This window comes from Pezoporus wallicus, unplaced genomic scaffold (genome assembly GCF_028554395.1).
Source record: "Pezoporus wallicus isolate ANWC-B61680 ecotype Strahan unplaced genomic scaffold, APGP_CSIRO_Pwel_v1 contig_447, whole genome shotgun sequence".
Lineage (NCBI taxonomy): Eukaryota > Metazoa > Chordata > Aves > Psittaciformes > Psittacidae > Pezoporus > Pezoporus wallicus.
Genome location: NW_026636385.1, coordinates 931239 through 949792, shown reverse-complemented (window position 1 = coordinate 949792; position 18554 = coordinate 931239). Strand labels below are relative to the sequence as shown.

General features: G+C 37.4%; 2 protein-coding genes across 3 annotated transcripts in view; one reads left to right on the top strand and one right to left on the bottom strand.

The window, feature by feature from the left end:
* Positions 1-13239, top strand: part of RHPN2 (rhophilin Rho GTPase binding protein 2) — a 29715-nt gene extending 16476 nt beyond the window's left edge. For both annotated transcript variants that reach the window (XM_057400172.1, XM_057400170.1), the window contains 12 exons: positions 308-383; positions 1347-1424; positions 2045-2169; positions 3041-3207; positions 5444-5631; positions 6929-7085; positions 7554-7673; positions 7772-7966; positions 8542-8618; positions 9389-9535; positions 10398-10553; positions 11806-13239. In XM_057400172.1, the coding sequence (XP_057256155.1) occupies positions 308-383; positions 1347-1424; positions 2045-2169; positions 3041-3207; positions 5444-5631; positions 6929-7085; positions 7554-7673; positions 7772-7966; positions 8542-8618; positions 9389-9535; positions 10398-10553; positions 11806-12057 (1738 nt within the window). In that variant the 3' untranslated portion in view covers positions 12058-13239. The remainder of the gene's footprint in view (positions 1-307; positions 384-1346; positions 1425-2044; positions 2170-3040; positions 3208-5443; positions 5632-6928; positions 7086-7553; positions 7674-7771; positions 7967-8541; positions 8619-9388; positions 9536-10397; positions 10554-11805) is intronic.
* Positions 13240-15340: 2101 nt separating this feature from the next.
* Positions 15341-18059, bottom strand: FAAP24 (FA core complex associated protein 24). The gene is made up of 4 exons (XM_057400133.1): positions 17909-18059; positions 17116-17255; positions 16675-16827; positions 15341-16073 (listed from the first exon to the last, which is right to left on the bottom strand). Exons 1-4 carry the CDS (start codon positions 18012-18014, stop codon positions 15831-15833), a joined length of 642 nt encoding a protein of 213 aa, XP_057256116.1. The 5' UTR covers positions 18015-18059; the 3' UTR covers positions 15341-15830.
* Between the last annotated feature and the right edge of the window lie 495 nt (positions 18060-18554).

Here is an 18554-nt window from a genome sequence, read left to right as displayed (position 1 = left end):
ACCGTAGCAGATCTAGCAGCTGTGGAGCTGTTTTCTGTCTATAGAACTTGTGCAGGTTTATAAAAGTTGAATTGCAGTAAGCCAACCTATGGGAGTCTCATCTTCTTTCCTTGAAGGAAAAATAGGTTTAAATGGCAGGGGGAGGGAAGGAAGCTTTCTTTACTCTTTCCTTGAAGGAATTGTTATAAACTATGTACCTTTTACTTGAACACCGGTCAGTATACAAACTTCCTGTCATCAAATAAAAGTAATTATCTTATTGGCAGATAAACAGAAACAAAGTATTTTTGAATCTTTTCTTTCACAGGGAGACTTTCAGCATTCCCTTGGTACCCCTGGGCCTGAAGGAAACCAAAGAAGTAGACTTTACACTCCCCCTCAAGGTAAATTTCAGACACATTTGGGAATGAAGAGTCAACAGAAATAACTTCTGATTTGTTTGAAGAAGCAGAAGTAATTTATGTACAAATTATTTTTGTTTTATTGGCCCTAGACCTGAGATCACAATGTGTTTAAAAAAATTAACTGCCAATTATTTGGGTCATTGCTCATACCTGACTAGGGCAAGGACTCAGAAGATATTATAAGAAATCCTACTCTGGAGACAGTTAAATCAAAGGGAACAAAAATTCTTTCTACAGTTTTTGGTTCCAATGAGATAATTGATAAGTACTTGGTGCAACAGGAAGTAGTAATGAAGATTTGACTTGAGCTAACCAAGCTAGCTCATTTGAGAAGTGGTGGTGCACCACTAATGCTCCTTGCTTGTTGGCTAATATACTTTGCTGGCTATTTAAGCCATCTTTGTATTTTTTTTGGACCACTGCATATTGTGCAATGTAGATTTTTCTCATGGTAAACTATCTTATCATTATAGCATTTGTTTCTGCTTTTACTTTTGTGGGTTAATCTCCGTGGTCAGATTATGGTACCACTTTATGCCATTGCATCTTTGGTAATATAAGTGGAATTGCCCTAATACAGCTGACAAGAATTTGTCAGTCTCTTTCACTTAACAAGATTTTATGGTCACTTGATTCTCTTGTTATTTTAGCTAACAGGGCTCACTTATCTTTTTCAAAACTACTAAGTGGTAGTGTTTTAAAACCCAATGAAGTTGATGTGACAGGTGTTTGGCTGCTTTACTGAAATTTCTCATCTTGGATATAAAATCAAATTATTTCTACTATTGTCTTTTTGTAGTCTCATTGCTATATGTTATTGTACTGTTGACTAGAAGGAAGTAGAAACCATGGAAATCACAACTGAATCAATTTTGTACCTTTTGCAATTGCAGGAAAAAGTAGTTTAATTGATTATTGGATATTCCCCCTTTTTTTCTTAAGGACTTTATTCTGGAACATTATAGTGAAGACAGTTCTGAGTATGAAGACGAAATAGCAGATCTCATGGATTTGAGACAAGTAAGTTCAAGTTTGTCATATCATGAAGTCTTTTAATCTGCAGTTGAAAATACTAGCATTTATATGGAATCAGAATACGTCTCTATTACTTTTAACTCATCATATTTGTATTGACTTAGTTTCTGAGATATGGAACATGAATCTCTGTTGTCCAGGAGCTTTGCAATCTGAGTAGAGAACAAGTGAAGAAAAGGGTAAAGTTATGCAAAGTGATTGAGCTGTTGACATAACTTTATAAATCTAAGATTTGTCTTGCCTACTTTTTTACTTTAAATAATTTTAGCAGGAAGAATGTTGACGGGAATTCATCTGGCAAAAACTGTAGTAGAATGGTGTTGTTTCCTGTATTATACTAGAAACTTTCTTTGTAGCTTTCATAAAATACCTACAATTTTATTTAATTAACAGATCCTCTTAGCTTCCTTAACGGTTACATGCTACTTTTGTGCAACTGAAAAACTCTTTATTTGGAATGCATCCATATGGCCTTAAGCTTACTGTTCTCAGATTCCAAACATTTTTATGTTATGCGGAAGTCCACAGAGTCTTATCCTGGGTGTTTCTGTACTCATCCTGTAACTCAACAGAAAACGCTTCATTTAAATCTCTTGTAATTCAAGGCCTGCCGCACTCCTAGCCGAGATGAAGCTGGCATTGAGATGCTGATAAGTTATTTCCTTCAACTTGGTTACGTAGAGAACAGATTTTTCCCACCCACCAGGCACATGGGAGTTTTATTTACATGGTAAGTGTAGTTCATGTTTGTCTTGTCTCTTCTTTTTCAAAACACAGTTAATCAGTAACTGTCTTCTGTTTAATTTGAATCAAGGCAGTGTGTTTCCCCCACTACGCCCTGCAGTGTGTGTTTTTTCTTTTAGCGTTAAGAATAAACTTGAATACAGTACACCTTTATCCCACTTAGAGTGAAGCCGTTGTCTATGGCAAATGACTTGGGCTACAGGTTAGCACAAGAGAAAAAGAGAGAAAATAATCTTCATTTTTGATCAATAGTAGATGTTTCCTGAACTCTGAACCTTGTTGCATGATGCAGATGGGGAATGGGTCAGACTTTAATTCCTGTCCTGCAAATGAGGAGGAGCGGCTTAATTTGTTATAGCAGTTTGTACTACATCTGTGAGCAAAGTTTGAGTCTGAATTCAGCGTTTTTATGATGAAAAAAAAATCATTTTATGATGCAGCCAAGAGGAACCATTACATTTTTAGTCAGAACTGCAAATAGGAATTTTAGAACTATAGAATATCTGCCTATGCCAATAGTTGATCTTTGGCAACATCTAAGTACGAGAACATAGCAGCATACACAGCAGCTTCCCCAGTATACTTTCAGCCTCTGTGATGTCTTACAGACACTTTTGAGTTGGATATAATATGCTTATGGAGGCACTGATGTAAAACTTGCTGAAAACTAAGCCTCCAATAAAGCTGGTCTCTGACTTGCAGCATCTCGATTGTCCTATGCTATGGTATTTCTGTTCACCTTTTCCACACAAGCAAAAAATAATTAAGAATTCCACTGCTTTTTTTTGAAAAACTGCATGAAAATATCTTTTGATGGACTCTGCTAATCTTAACACTTGTAATATTTGTTTCCCAAGGTACGATTCCTTCACAGGTGTCCCAGTGTGTCAGCCAAACCTGTTACTTGAAAAAGCTAGCATTTTGTTCAACATTGGAGCCCTCTATACCCAGATTGGAACAAGATGCAATCGTCAAACCCAGGCTGGACTTGAAAACGCTGTGGATGCTTTTCAGAGAGCTGCAGGTACAAAGTTTAAAATATCGGGAAGGTCTTTACACTGATGTTCCTCATCTGACTTTAGTACACAAAAAAAGAACAGGGAAATTCAAGCCTCATTAACAGCTGAGATGAAGAATTAAATAAAAGCCTGGAACTGTAGTCTGAGCATGCAGATTAATCATTAACCACAGTATTATTTATGAACTGCAGTTCAGAGGTCCAAGTTATAACCCCAACAGTAACTGCTTCATTGTTCATTTTTTGTTTCACCAACGTAATTGCTTTTGCCTCAGTGATACTACATAGGTGTAAAATCTGTATAAGAAACAATGTTAAAGGGTTGATAAAGGGTTTTAAACGTAGTTTTCCACATGGTCTTTTCAAAATTAATCTTACTGTGTTCTCTGGTGTGAAATTTGCAGTTCATTGGAAGCTATGTATTTTCCAAAGGTTCCAAAGTCAAACAGGTTCAAAATAATCATCTGTCCCAAGCAAGGAAAAATACAAATCCTAGAAAGGGAATCATGTCTCTTGAACTAACATACTACAGAGGCTTTTGTTTTGTTTTTTTCCCAAATAGATTTTTTTTTTTGTAAATGTCATCTGTGCTACATGTAATGCTTGAAAACATGCCCTATGTAATTAACACGTACTGTAAGACTTATTTCTTCACTAACAATCTGTGGCTACTGGTTTGCACTGTATATAACTTTGTCAGATATGAACTGTGGACCAGAGAGCTGAAGTCTCCTGAAACCCCTCTTATGAATACACAGCTATCAAAAAAAATGATAGTATATCTTCATGCATTATTAATCAGTTTTTCAACCTTTGTATTTCATCTAAAACAAATTTCAGTCAGTACTTCAGAAATGTCTCCATTTTGCAAATAATTAAGAGAAAAAAAACCAAACCCGCAGCTTTTCACTTGGACATATTTGCAGAACAGAATTAATTCCAAATTGAAATGCATTTTTTGCTGCCACATAACCTTTGCAGGGCCCCAAAGCTATGTGCTAAGAAGGCATTTCATTGTACCTGTGCATGGCTCCGTAACACTCTTCATTATGTTGGTAGAGACATCATACAGAGCATGTATTAACCATTTCTCTGTGTTAAATGGAAAATGTTGCACAGTTTTTCCTCGGCAAAGTTCTCAGTGTGTATATGTTTATTGCATAAGCAGAAATAGTTAAAAACAACAACAAAAAATATTTCCTCACTTGTATTTTCGGCCCCTTTCAGTAGGGCATTCCTTCAGTATGTGGGATGTGCTTGGCAAGTCTGGAGTTGGGAATTCTGGTGCAAAAAGGCAGACATTGCTGAATTTAAAACTGTATAAGGGCATAATCATAAGATATAAGATACAAGTGCAACAAAATGAAAAATCTCAGAAAGTGGCAGTAGGAAAATACAGCACAATGTGACCAGAACTGAATGTAGCAGCAAGAAGTAAGAATACGGATGCTGGAACACTTAAAAAGCAGAGGTCTTATTGTTACACTTTTGTAGTATTATCAGCAATTAGAAGGCTAGTGGAACTCACTAAACCAGTTGGATGACATGCATACTGAAGGTCACACTTCCACCCATGAAACTGCTACTTAATATTTGCACTGCAAGTTAGTGTTTGCTTTTTAATTTGAGAAATGATAGAAATGATTCATGTGTTGGTGGAGCCAAATGTCTACAGCAGAATCTGATTTTACCCTGTTAAATATACTATTCTAATTTACTTACAGGGATGGAACTGAGCTTTCACTAGGACACAAAATATACTTAGCAGCAGCTGAAAAGGAGATTTGAAATTAATGAAGTTTATATGTTTGTGTGTTTTCCTTCCATCCAAGGGTTCTACTGTCACCTCCTTGTAACTGTTTTAGATTTCTTTTTTCCTATTGTCCTATGTATAAACCCTAGCCTACCACTAATGCATACAAGTCATAGGCAGTTCAGCACAGCTTTTATTTCAGTTCACAAGAACTGATAGAAGCAAACCCAAGGGTATTGACCTTAAAACTTGCAGCTTCTGTTGCTCATCTGAACTGTAGTTTTGAGAACTGTGCCTGGAGATGTTTTATGGGAATGCAAAGCAAAATCTGTAACTCAGTCTAGTTCCATGTGTACTAAGAATCTGTTCAGATTGCTGTAGGGCAATACTAGAAAGTATGCTTTCAATCCTAATTATTATGGTACATGCTAGAATCGAATTCATAAGTTTCCTCTTTGTAATGCTGAAACCCCCATTTTGTAATTTCAGGAGTTCTGAGCTACTTGAAGGAGACCTTTACTCACACCCCAAGCTATGATATGAGCCCAGCTATGTTGAACGTATTAGTAAAAATGATGCTTGCACAAGCTCAAGAGTGTGTTTTTGAGCAAATTGGTCTCCCTGGAATACGCAACGAGTTTTTCACACTAGTGAAAATGACACAGGAAGTTGCCAAGGTAAAGGCTAAAATTTGAGTCTCATATTTTAAAATGAGCGTTTACAGTGCTGTGGTAATAGCTACAGCCTCTAGTAATATAAGCAGAATTTCTTAAATATAAACATTAACAACCATTGGAAAAACACGAGTGTAACAATGGACAAGCTAAAATGAGAATCACAACCTCTCAGATGATTAAAATGCAGATAGCTGCAAATTAAATATAATTAATTTAGAACTGTTATGATTTTTAAAAGCCATAATTCATGAAGTTTAACAGAAACATGCTGAAATAGTTGGGCAGCGAACTTTCTGAATTTTTTTTACAAGCTATTTATCATATTGCTCTTTCAAACAGTGCAGATCTTGTCCACAGAACAACATACAAAGCGACAGTGTTGTTTCTGTAGTTCTCTGTTAAGTAGTGAACACAACCTGTTGTCTTTCCCAGCAGCTGGAGGTTATGCAAACCTAAAAAGTACAAGCCCAAAAGAGTAATGAATTTGTAACTGGGGGAAAGACCCCGATAAGCTGAGTCAGGTTGGTAGCTGCAGGACTTGCCTGAAAACTGGGGAGGCAAGCTGTACACAGTATATGTTGACATGAGGTTGTTGACATCAAAAACTGGGTATGCCAACAAGACATGAATATGCTCTCTGAGCCACTTCAGAGAAGGAGATGTATAATTGGTTCCATACCAGATAAATGGGTAAAGCTTTCCCTATCAACCCTGTAAAGCTACCCTCACTTATCTGTAGGGCTGATTAGCTGCAGGGGAAAGACTTTTTAATTCTATCAGTTGGAGTTGTTTGATCCATTAAAGCAGCATTCACTGCTTGCAAAGCTATTTTCTTTCCCCTCCATAAAAGATAGTAGCCCCGTTTTAACTAGACCACACAAACTTTAGGCTAGATCGGACTCCACAGTTTCAGAAGCGAAGTACAAACCTATTGTGTAAGTAATGTGTTTCATCCTCTTTCTCAGCTGAATTGAGCCAATGAGATGCATTTGTAAATTAAAACCCATGTATTTTATCATGTTTTTGCTGAACTCTGAAGTCACATAGATTGACTTAGTCCATCTGTTCTTCTACAAAATTGATTTGCTTTCTTTCCTTGTAAGGGAAAAATCAGAGATGGAATTTCAATTTTCTCAAAACTTATTTCTGATATTTTGTAACAATCGTCTTTTTGTTTGTTTTCCCTACCTTTGGTGTGATGCACATGAAATTATCACGAGGTTGCATATACTGTCCCTTAGTTGAGCTCCTAATAATTACTGTTATTCTCATACTTCAATGCTGTGCTTTATTTTAGGTGGGAGAGGTTTACATGCTGGTTAACACTGCAATGAATCAGGAGCCAGTGAAAGAAAATATCCCCTATTCCTGGTCTAAGCTGGCACAGATAAAGTCAGACCACTACAAAGCTCTGGCACATTACTTCATTGCCACCATTCTGTGTGACCATGAATGTAAGAATAATACATTTTCTATATATTAATATAAATAACAGTAATAAACACAAACACTTATAATTTGGTCTGAGTAAGACTAGGAGCCAGGAACTTTTGGATTTCAATATATGTTAATTTGTAGCCATTTTCCCATTCAGGTGTGAGGCCTTTCTTTTTTTGTTCTGTACAGAATAATGTGAAAGTTAATTTACGTAACTTTTGCAAAATAGCATAAATTATAATCATTATATGCTACCAAATTGTTCAATTTTTATTGATGTACTCTGGCATATAAGTATTGCTTGCATATTGCAGATGATAAAAATGATGAAAGTCCTAAAACCTGTAAATTCCTATCAGTATCTATGTGTAACAATATTTGACTGCATTTGGAGAGAAGGTAGTAGTAAGTACACAACGATACACCTAAAGGAACAGAGCACCAGGAGATGTGTGACGGCTGACGTTCTGTTTCAATTATTATAGTGCAGCCTGGTGATGACGAAGATCAGCAGGAGAAAGCCTTGTCCGAGATGTATGACTACATGCCTGATGGACTGTTGGTTCTCACCGTTTTAAAGGACAAAGTTCAGAGAAAACAACTGGGTAACTGCCAGTTTCACACAGCTACTGGATACAGTTTGAAAATTACCTTCTAATTATTGCCTGTGGATGACAACCAACAGTTTCTAATGCTTTTTCAGGGAAAGCACACTTGCGCAAAGCCATCATTTACCACGAAGAAGCTCTGAGAGTCTGCGGTCTGTGCAAAAAGCTTCGAAACATTGATGTTCTTCAGGAGGTTCTGACAGCTGCACACAAGCGCTCACTTCTCAAATATGCTCAGCAAGAGACAGAAGATGACTTTCTCAGTCTAATCCAGGCTCCAGATATCCTCCGTAAGTGTACACAGCTAGAACTAAAGGGTATCTAGCCATACATGTATATGCTTTCATGGGGCCATACCTTTATTTCATATATATATGTATGTATATGGAATAAGCATCTTGTGAGCTAGAAAAAAATGAGGAAACTAAAATCATGTGATGGGAGAAATTACCGTTTCCTGAAGCACAACTCCTATATTGGCCTAAAGTGTTAACTCAGTTTGACTGCTATTGGTTCTTCCTACCTTAGTCCAGTTCATCCAACTCTTGGAAGCATAGGGAAAGAATGAGCATTGGTTTTTAATTTCCTTTCCTGAGAAATATTGAAGATGGACACAGCATCTTCATAGCAAATAGTTTTGTCTGGGTGGATTGTGTTAAGTTTTCTGTATTGATAGTATGAGCTCTGAAGATATTTGTAAAGTAATTCAGATATGTCTTACAAATTTTCACAAAAATATATTTTTTCTACAGGCCAGTAAGAATTTAGGAGAAATTTTTATCTAGCTTGGAATGCAAGAAAAAAAAAATTATGTCTTCTAACTAATAATTGAGAGAAAATTAATTTGGCTTTCTTTTTGTTTCAGCTAAAACAGAGCATAAAATAGAAACAATTGCTCCCCAGTTATCGAAGGTCAAAGTTAAAGACTTCTTTCACAGGCTGGTATGTAACATGCTAATGCTGACCAACCTCTGTCATTTTGTTAGCAAGTACAAGTTCATTCCAGTATGAGGGGAGAGACACAAGTATTTTAGTCTCAAAAATGATCCTGTAGTAACTGTGTTTTTCCTCAGACATTATTGGAAAGATCATACCTCGCTTCAGACGTAAGAGAGAGCGTGAGACTAGCAAAGTGCTGTTTGTATGAGGCTTCACACAGTATTCATTCTTGATAACCTTCATAAAAGTCTCATGAAGCTTCAGTGGATAATTGTGTACAATTTATAGGCAGGGACAAACATGTTGCACTTGGAGATGAGCATGCCGAGTGTGAAATGTTGCATGCTACAAAGCCAGTCTTTCGGGTGGCTCTGTGTATCAGCAGGCAAAGGGAATTGGGAGTTGTGGTTAGGATCAGAATTTGCAATGTTTCATGAATCAGTTATCCTCCTCCAAAACTGAGTAAAACAGGACCTTAGAGCCTGCTGCAGCAGAAGATTCTGAACACCTTATCAATCATCCCAGAACAACTTGGCAGTTGCTGTCATCCAACTCTGAATTATCGCCTGAACTGTCACGAAGTAGGGCAGAGAACTTCAGGGACACCTTAAAATTCTGGGATAAATCTCACTGCTCCATTTCAACTGAAGTAGTTGAAAGTTAACCTGAGTAAAATCTACAGAAGATGAGTTTAAAGCATTGTAACTTAAAATTAGAAATGCTTACTTATGAATGACAATAAACCATAACGTGCCTGCTGCTGTTACCTCCAGGGCCCGCTGACAGTGTTCTCAGCCAAGCAGAGATGGACAGCTCCACGTACCATTCATATCCACCATGAAGCAGGAGGGCTAGGATTCAGTCTTAAAGGAGGTTCACCAGCACAAATCTGTTGTCTTGATCCAGCGTGTTCTGCAGCGGTAACTACATTAGTGCAATATTAATGATGTCTCCAGAATCTAGCATCACAATCTTTTAAATGTAACTTTAACTTGTTCATACTGGTGTATGGAGCTTTTATTGAGTTCTACCATACATCAGTGTAGTCAATTCATATAATCTGAGCACATTTTCAGTGCTGTGTACACCTTATGGTATCTGAATCCCTGGCATCACCTTAAACTAGAGTCAATTTATTCCTCTGTTCTCACCTGATAGATAAAAAGTTACAAATAATAAAAGCAAATGTTATTGCCTATGTAATTCAGGAAGTTAAAAGGGCCTTAGGAAATGGCAACAACAGTAAGGATGAGACTTGGGAAGGCAACACAAGGTAGCATGTGCCCAAGGAAAAAGAGAGGAAAGACATATTATTGGATTCTAATATGTTGCTCTTCTCTGGGGGAGAAACAAAGGGCTAAAGCACTATGCAGTAACGAGCACAGCTCTGCTATAGGAAAGGCTGCAGCAACCACAAAAGTACAAATAAAAATACTGAAGAAAGAGAAATAAAAACTGAAGAAAATATCTCATGGGGGATGATAGGGTAGCTAAAAACATGTTTTGTTTACTTAAGGAGAAAGGTGAAAAGGACATAAAAAGAGCCAACATTTGAGTATGTCAGAATCACATTTATCAGTGGTAACTCACATAGGTAATCTATGTACTCAAAAAAGCTCTGTGTTTTCATGTTATATGTACACTTCTGTCCCACATGTCTGGCTAGACAATGGTTTTATAGCATCTAAGAGGAAAATGCCTTTAGGGTAGATAGCATTTGATGACAAAAATATTTTACCCTTCTTTGTAATTCCAGATAATAACCTGTGCATATTTTGACAGTTAATGGGCCTAAAAGAAGGCGACTACATAGTTTCAGTTGGTGGCGTGGATTGCAAGTGGCTCGGAGTGAATGAGGTGCTGGAAAAATTCAGAAGTGTGGGAGAGCAGCCCATCAAGTTTGAGGTTATCAGCTGCCAGGATACAACGGCATCTCTGGTATGTAATGAGGCAAAAGTGTTTTGCAGATTGGATGTGTGAGAGTGTTTTTCACTTTCCTGGCTTCAGTCCCTGCTTAATGCTTACTTTCATGTAGCCAGATATCCCACTCCATCAGTGAACATATAAAGCATTCATGCATGTGTTCAGTTTTAAACAGCCTGTTTAAATCATTCTGACTTGGCGAGCTGAAGTAGAGATGGGTGCACAAGAATGGCTGAGTGGTGGGTTTCTATGTAGTGGAGCTACTTAAATGAATTGCATTATAAATTTCAGGGCATAGTTTATTTTCCTCTGACTTGGCATAGAGGATGAAAATATTGCCATGTTCAGCACTGGAAAAGCCACAGTGCAATAATAATGGCATGAAATAGAACATCCAAGACCACATGCTTGTTTTCTGTGCACTGGTAACATAAATTATCATGACTTCTGTGTTACATCATGAATTAGTATATGTATTTTTTATTTTGGTGGACTTTAACTGTCTACTCAGTTACTAAGCTGCTGTAGAAGCTTTAGACTAAGGAAAAATGATCACAAGATTAAAAAATGTTAAGCTCTAAGTAACTTGTTTGTAGCGTGAGAGAACCTGTAGTTCAGCTAAATCCACTGTTTCTAACATTCCCTGGCAAGCTTAGGCACTGAAGTAGCATTGCCTTAGTAGAAGTGATCACGGTACTTTTACTGCTGTTAGGTTTTCTTGGTTTAAGAAGTTGATTTTTTCTTATTGAAAATAAGGAATTGTAGCCCTGCCCTTCTAAGCTGCTACTGGAAATAAGAGACTACAATATAATCAAATTGCTTCATGGCAGAGCTCAGATAGGACAGAGTAGGCTGTGCCTTTCAGGTATCCCTAAAGGATTCCCTATGTGCTGTTGTTGTCATAGTTGCAGTCAACATGGAACCTGTCCAAAAACAGCAAAAAAAGACTTCCCTTCAAAGATTTGTGCAAGAACTACATACCTAAGCTTTGTAGGGAGGTTTTATATTATACGGTTGTGCTAGAAGGCAGCAAATGCTAACTATAACTCAAGTCTGTTACACTGTGTGTAGTATACCCTTCAGTCTATATGGGCAAAATACCACAACAGCAGCACTCTGAAGGGCCTTGTGCTCTGTTAGGATGTCATTAGCACAGAAAGCTTGCTGTGCTTTGCCTTGGAAAACTGTTTGCACAGTAAGCTTTTGTTATCTTCAAAATTTTGACCCATTTTGGCTGACTGTTGTAATTCTTCTTTCTTTCCTACAGCATAGTAAGAGTGCAACTTACTCAGTGGGAATGCAGAAGACATACTCCCTAATCTGTTTAGCCATGGAAGAGGATAAGATTGATCAGACGAAGAAAGCCCCGCTGAAACTGCCTTTTCTAAGTTGGGGAACTAAAAATAGACAGAAAGCTGCAAGCACCCTCTGCCTGCCTTCAGCTGTGGCTGGAAGCTCTCAGGTTAAGAAGCAGCTTTCTCCCTTCACAATTCTGAATACAGAAAGCTCATTGTATTGAATCTTTCAGAAGGATCTTTTAACATGATGTGTTTCTTTTGAATGTATATAAAAATGTTGATCAATTTTATTTCTATATATACACATACATAAATTCAGACAAATGCCACTGACAATTTACTGTGCATTGAGCCATTATGAAGGTCAGGGGCTGGCAAAAACTGTAAAACTTATGTACTGAAGGTTAGAATGAAGTGGTTTGGGAGATATGCAATAACAAGATGTAGAAGATGAAATTGCTTAGGTGAGGACTGGATTCCTTTGGAATTTCAAAATACAGTATCATAACTGATTTTTTTTTAATAACTGATAGAAGTTACTTATTAGAAACTGATGCTGCATGCAAAACAAACATTAAGGATGATTTTTCTGTAAAAGTTTAGAGTTAATCACTTAACACTACTCTAAGAATTATCTTAACAAACCACAGGCAAGAGACAATGTTATTCAGAGAAACCAGCCTTGTGCCAAGAGGCAGTGTCATGTAATTATGGGTTTTACAGAGAGACGCTTGCTGTGAGTACTAGGTGTACTGAACAGTTAATTTGATTCTGGAAGAGAATCATAAGTCTTAGAAGTCAGAAGATCTTTTGAACTATAAAAGGCTTCTACTCTGCTCTTGTTCTGATCCAGGTTACATTTTAAATGCCTGATTGTTAAAAACAGGTTTTATTCCAAACTTGAAATGATGAAACTAACTTACTGTAAGACTTGGATCTTGCTAGTCTTGATAAAATTGATAGCTGTGGAACAAATCTTAAAGTTGACATATTCTAGTATGTTGATCAACAGTACATAAACTGTGGGGATAAAAAGAGTGCTTGAGTCTGAGTGGCAGAATATTTATTTACTATCACACCAAGTAAAAAACCAAATGGATATGAGTAAGCTTGGGCTGTATATATTAAGGAGGGAGACAAAAAATAACTGTGTGAGCATTTCTCTGAGATTCTTTTGTTTGCTGAAATTGCTAATAATTGAAGATTGCTAACACTGTAGTGTTAGTTAGCATTGCCATCTACAGAGTAGATATATGCTGTTTGATACTCAAAACTTAAAATAAAGGGCAAGTTTTTATCTGAGTGTAGACTTGAAAGTCGTCATTCATTTTTAGTTTCTTATGTAATAGGTGTAAATATGTTGATGAGATTTATTTAAGAATAATAAAAATCAGTTTATGCCACTTTGTAGTAGCTCTTCGATTCTGCTGCAGCTTCCATAATATCACATAATTTGTAGGCTTTCACTCTCTGGTGCTGCTGTACCTCTTGCATGTTTCTATAATATTGCTTAGAAAAACCTAAGAAACTGTTTGTCTTCAGTTTGTATTGTATAATACAGGGACTTATCTAAAACTTGCTTCCTTAGGGAATGTTAACATATTTCTAGTATCCCTTTAAAGTGTACATAAAAAAATGTTGTATATTACTTGACTCACCTATCCTTAGTAGTTAATTCTTTGCACGTACTTGTAGTAGCACTTCTTTACACACAAGCAGCAGCAATTGTACTGATATGTAAGATCCTGCCATACAATATTGCATACAGATTTACATTGTATGTATGGATAAAAATTACTATCAAGCTGCCAAAGATTTTGTTAAAGTCACATGAGTTCTAGCTCTTTGTTTTCTTAGCCCACCATGATAGTCTTCCTGCTGCTATCTTTCCTCTTAGCTGCATGATTAACTGCCTTTCCATTCCCATCACCACACTTGCTAGTCCTTGTGGAAAAGTTGGGGGTTGTCTTTTATTTAAGTGCATCCCCAACCCCCTCCAAAAGCCCAAGTAAAAATTTGGACTTCTTAAATAAATACTTTGTATTTTCTGTCAGCTACGTAAAGACTCACACCAAGTGGTAGCCAACAGCTAACTTAAGGCAAATACTAATTTCATAGTAAGTTACCTTCTTGCTCAGCTCACAAGAATATTTGTTTCTATCCACAAAGATGTACAAGGCTACTATAAAGTTAAAATGAAGGTTTGCAGTTACTTATTAGCTCAGTTTATAAGTCCATTAATAGTAATTATTATAAAGTATTATCTTGTTCTGGAAAGTTCTGGTGGTTATTATTCTGTAAGTTAAATATTTATGCCCAAATTATAAGTAAGTGTACTTTCATCCCAACTATAGAATCAATATAAATAACAGCTGTCCTGTGTTCCGCTGTAGCAGTTGTTTTTCTCCTTCCTAGTAGCTGGTACAGTGCTGTTTTTTGGCTTTAGTCTGGGAACAGTGCTGATGACACATCAGTGATTTAGTTGTTGCCATGTAACGCTTACTCTGAAAAGTCCTTGATCAGTGTCAGGCTCTGCCAGGGAGGAGGGGCACAAGAAGCCGGGAGGAAGCAGAGACAGGGCACCTGACCCAAACTAGCCAAAGGGGTATTCCATACCACAGCACATCATGCCCAGTACAGAAACCGAGGGGAGTCACACAGAAGGCCCAGAACATTGCTCGGGTCAGGCTGGGTATGGGTTGGCAGGTGGTGAGCGGTTGTATTGTGCATCACTTGTGTTTGTTTTTTTTTCTCGTTTCTGCTTTTAGTTTTATATTCTCTTCCGTTGTTATTTCCCTTATCATTATCGGTAGCAGTAGTGGTTTTGTGTTATACCTTAGTTACTGGACTGTTCTTATCTCAACTCATAGGGTTTACATTATTTCGATTCTCCTCCCCATTCCACCCAGAAGGCAGAAGAGGGGAGTGAGTGAACAGCTGGGCGGTGCTAAATTACCAAGTGGGCTTAAACTATAACACAGGTTTATCTGCAAACCAGCGGGTGAGACTGGGTCACAAAGGTGCCAAGGTTCTATTATTCACTTATCTTTAGTTTCAAAAGGGAGTTGAAAATCCTGCTCAACTGCCTTCTTGTTGTGATACAAAACCATGCAGACTGAAAGAAGCTTTTTATACACCTCCTTAATGGACACCCAAGGGAAAAGGCAATTTTACCCTTCTTAAAAAATAAGAATATAATTTGAAATCAAATGCAGGATGTCAGGAAAACCAATCATCCTCTTTACAAATAACTTTTGAAAATATGAATACTGGAAGAATACGGCAAATTATGAATTTTGATAATTTTGCATACTATTTTGGTTGTAGAGCATATTATAATTTATAATTAAAACATTATGCTTGATAATATTTAAAAATATACTGAAATTTATTATTGCAACCTATATTCAAAAGAAAACATTAATTAACCAAGATTATATATTAGGCACATGGGATTAAATTTGATAACACCCTGTGAACTGAAAAAGGAACCAGAGAAATAAGTTAGTATAAAGTCAAAGATTTATTCCTGTAGGACTTCCCAAAGGAATTCCAAAATGTTCTAAAATATATTACTATAAAGCAATAGATGCTACCTATTTAAAGCACTGTAACTCACATCTCTACTGAGAAGATCACACCTCCCAGTATTATAACAAGGTGTTTACTTCTGGAAGATGAAAGCAGGCAAGCAAATTGCTTCTCCATATTTTTCATGGATGCTGAAAAAGACTGCTTTCTCTCTTGTTTTTGTACAAGACAGATGCAAAACACTTTACAGACCTCTTCCCAAAGCAATTTTCACAGCTTAATCCACATGGGTGGAACAGCTGTAAAGCAGCAGCAGCAGAATACCTAGATAATCAGTCAACACCTTCCAACTGTTACCAGGATTATAGAAATAGCCATAATAAGCTATTACTGAAAACAAAATTTTATAATTCTAAGAAACAAACAAAAAGTCTGTTTTCCAAAACAGCACTACATGTGCCCATCAAGAACATAAAAAAGTGTAGATTTGTTGTGCTGCCGTTTGTCCAACTAGTAGCTCAAGCTCTTCGATGGATGCATTGCAAAGCCGGTGGATGCTTCCAAACTGTTGCAGTAAAAGCAGAGCTTTTGTTTTCCCAACTCCTGGAATTTGTTGCACCATCCGAAACACCGATGGCTCTGCCAGCCGAGAACGTTGTTTATGGAGAAAGGGGTTACTGCTGTGATCCTTACTTTGGTCACGGACCTGAAGCAAAACAAACTCGTAAGCGACACTACGTGCCCTCTGCTGGGGCGCTGCTTTTGCGGTTTAAAATAGCTCCTTTCATCTTAACTGAGTTCAATGCAATCACCGGGAAGTTTTAACAAGCTCCCTCCTTAAGTGTGTGCCCTTATGGGCTTTGAGGCAGATCCACAACCTCTCACTAGGAAGCCAAGTCTCTTAACACCAACCATGAATTAAAACAATGAATTTGTCATCTTTTTGATGCAATCAGGGAATGGATGAAGGAAAAGAGAAACAACTAAGAACACAGTTTCCCCAGAATGAGACAAGGCAAAATTTCAAGTTGTTTTTGACAGAGAACTGAAATGAAGATTGCCTAATGCTATTCGGTGCTACCTCAGTGCACGATCACATAAAAATCCAGTACTCTTCCCCTTTTTCTTTGTTCCCAAATAAGCCCTCTTTCCACTGAACTATTACTGTTGCATTTATTCCTTACATTTAAGCAACAAAATACATTGTGTTCCTTTAAGATCCAGGTATTCTTTCTGAAAAGGGTGACAAGTGTGAGAAAACAGGTCATTCTCATGCCCCATATTTGTCCACTAATGTAAAAACTTACTAGCTGAATAATAAGTTGAGAAGCTTCTCCTTGATTTCCCACAGGAAGCAATACCATTCCAAGTTCTAGCACAACAAACTTTTGTACTGCTAAGAAGTATTGATCACTTATTTGAGTTTTCTCTACAATTACAACTCCCCCAAGACTACTGGCCTGTATGGAAACGAAAAAAGGAGGAAAGACTTTGTTAATGACAAGTAGATGCAATGCAACAGAAAGAAAATCTCTACTGAGTATGAGCTGCCTGGAACAGAGGAAAAATAGAAGTTGCAGTAACTGTACTGATGTTTAGTACAACAATTAAACAGCTGTTTATTTTTTCAGCTTTCAGGTGTAAACTATCACAAAAGTTAAGTTCCACTAGAATTTATAAATAACACAGAAGCATGGAATAAACAAATACCAACTGAAAACTCTTCCTTTTCTCTGTGTAGTACTTACATTTCTAAACCGAACCAATCTTCGTTTGAATTCATCCCCTGCAACCAAATCTGCTTCAGAAATATATAAAATGCAAATTCTGTTTGAAATATGAAAATCCACAAGTCCCAAGTCATCTTCAAAGATGAGTCTAATTTTCCCTGAAGGTGAGATGGTTAACAGAAAAAAAAAACAGTAGTTGAAAATATACTAATAATTACTTCACAGCATAATCTTCCTAATGTGTCAGTAATCCTAGTGACTTGACAATGAGCTTCGTATTCTTTGAAAGCTTTTCATCTTTTTAAGCAGAGCTGCTATAAGCAATTCAAAGTATTGTGTGATGCCTTTAGTAATGCCAATTAATAACACTTCCAAACTACAGACTTGAATGTACGGTAGCTTCTTGGTGAACTCTGGTCTTTAACAAAGACTATCACATGCTATTCTGGAAGGATCACCTTAATTTAGTTTGCTGTGCCAAGAGATGATAGCACAGTCCCAGTATCCATGTAAATTCAAGGGACTTCAGTGGACATGAATATTCATAATAGTCCCACTGCTGCAGTTCCCAAGAAGCAGATACTTCTGCTCCTTCCCTGCAGTGCTCCACAGCTATGCAAGTATGACAGAACTGACCGTGGAGACACATGATAGACAAAAAATAATTTTCAGCCTGCTAACATAGATTGCACCACAAATACAGGATCAATCAGACACAGAGTAAAGCATATTCCAGGCAGTCTTAACCATACTAAGTGACAGAGGGGTAAGCTTTGCCCAAATTGCTTTTCCTCTTCCAGCTTGTGCTTACCTTGCAGCCTTTGGGCTATCTCTGACCCTCTCCACTTCTCATTTCCAATCACATGCCCGTAAGGTACAACTACAGATCCTGCTGCCACAGGAAAGTTTGCTTTCATTGTCAGTGGTTACAGTTTTACCCTAGAAAAAAAAATGTGGAAGAGAGATTAGCACATTTTATAAACCGGCTACAATCTTTTATTATTAAAGTGTGTAAGATGTAATACTCTGGAAGAGACACTATCTCCTCTCTGATGCCACCTTATAGTTAACACATAAAATCAGTACGCATCTCTGTTTACTTGAATACAGGCTGTTTGCTTGCAAATTCTACTAACTACACAGTCAGTAAGAAAAATACTTGAATTATGACAAGCTGATGGCTAGAAAACAAACAAAACCAAAACCAAACCATAAAAACAAACCACAAACGCACACTGCCTTTTCTACGCCCTCATCCATCCTTGCTAGGAGAAAGCCTGCTTCAATCACAAACCTGTCTCGAGAGGTATCTCTCCAGCCAGATTATCAGCAGGCAGAAATGATTTTCAGCTGTATGCGGTGTTCTAACTTTAGGGGAAAACCGGAGCCTCTGAGGGTCCGGCGCGATTTAAAGAGCCAAAGACGAGCCGGTAGGACCGCAACCACCACCACCCCGA

What these genes read in the sequence shown, in the direction of transcription:
- FAAP24 (XM_057400133.1), bottom strand. Translation starts at nt 18,014, where the DNA reads ATGAAAGCAAACTTTCCTGTGGCAGCAGGATCTGTAGTTGTACCTTAC. An exon ending in GATAGCCCAAAGGCTGCAAG is followed by an intron (nt 17,256 to 17,908) that starts GTAAGCACAAGC and finishes TCTCACCTTCAG; the next exon opens with GGAAAATTAGACTCATCTTT. An exon ending in CTCAACTTATTATTCAGCTA is followed by an intron (nt 16,074 to 16,674) that starts GTAAGTTTTTAC and finishes GTTTTGCTTCAG; the next exon opens with GTCCGTGACCAAAGTAAGGA.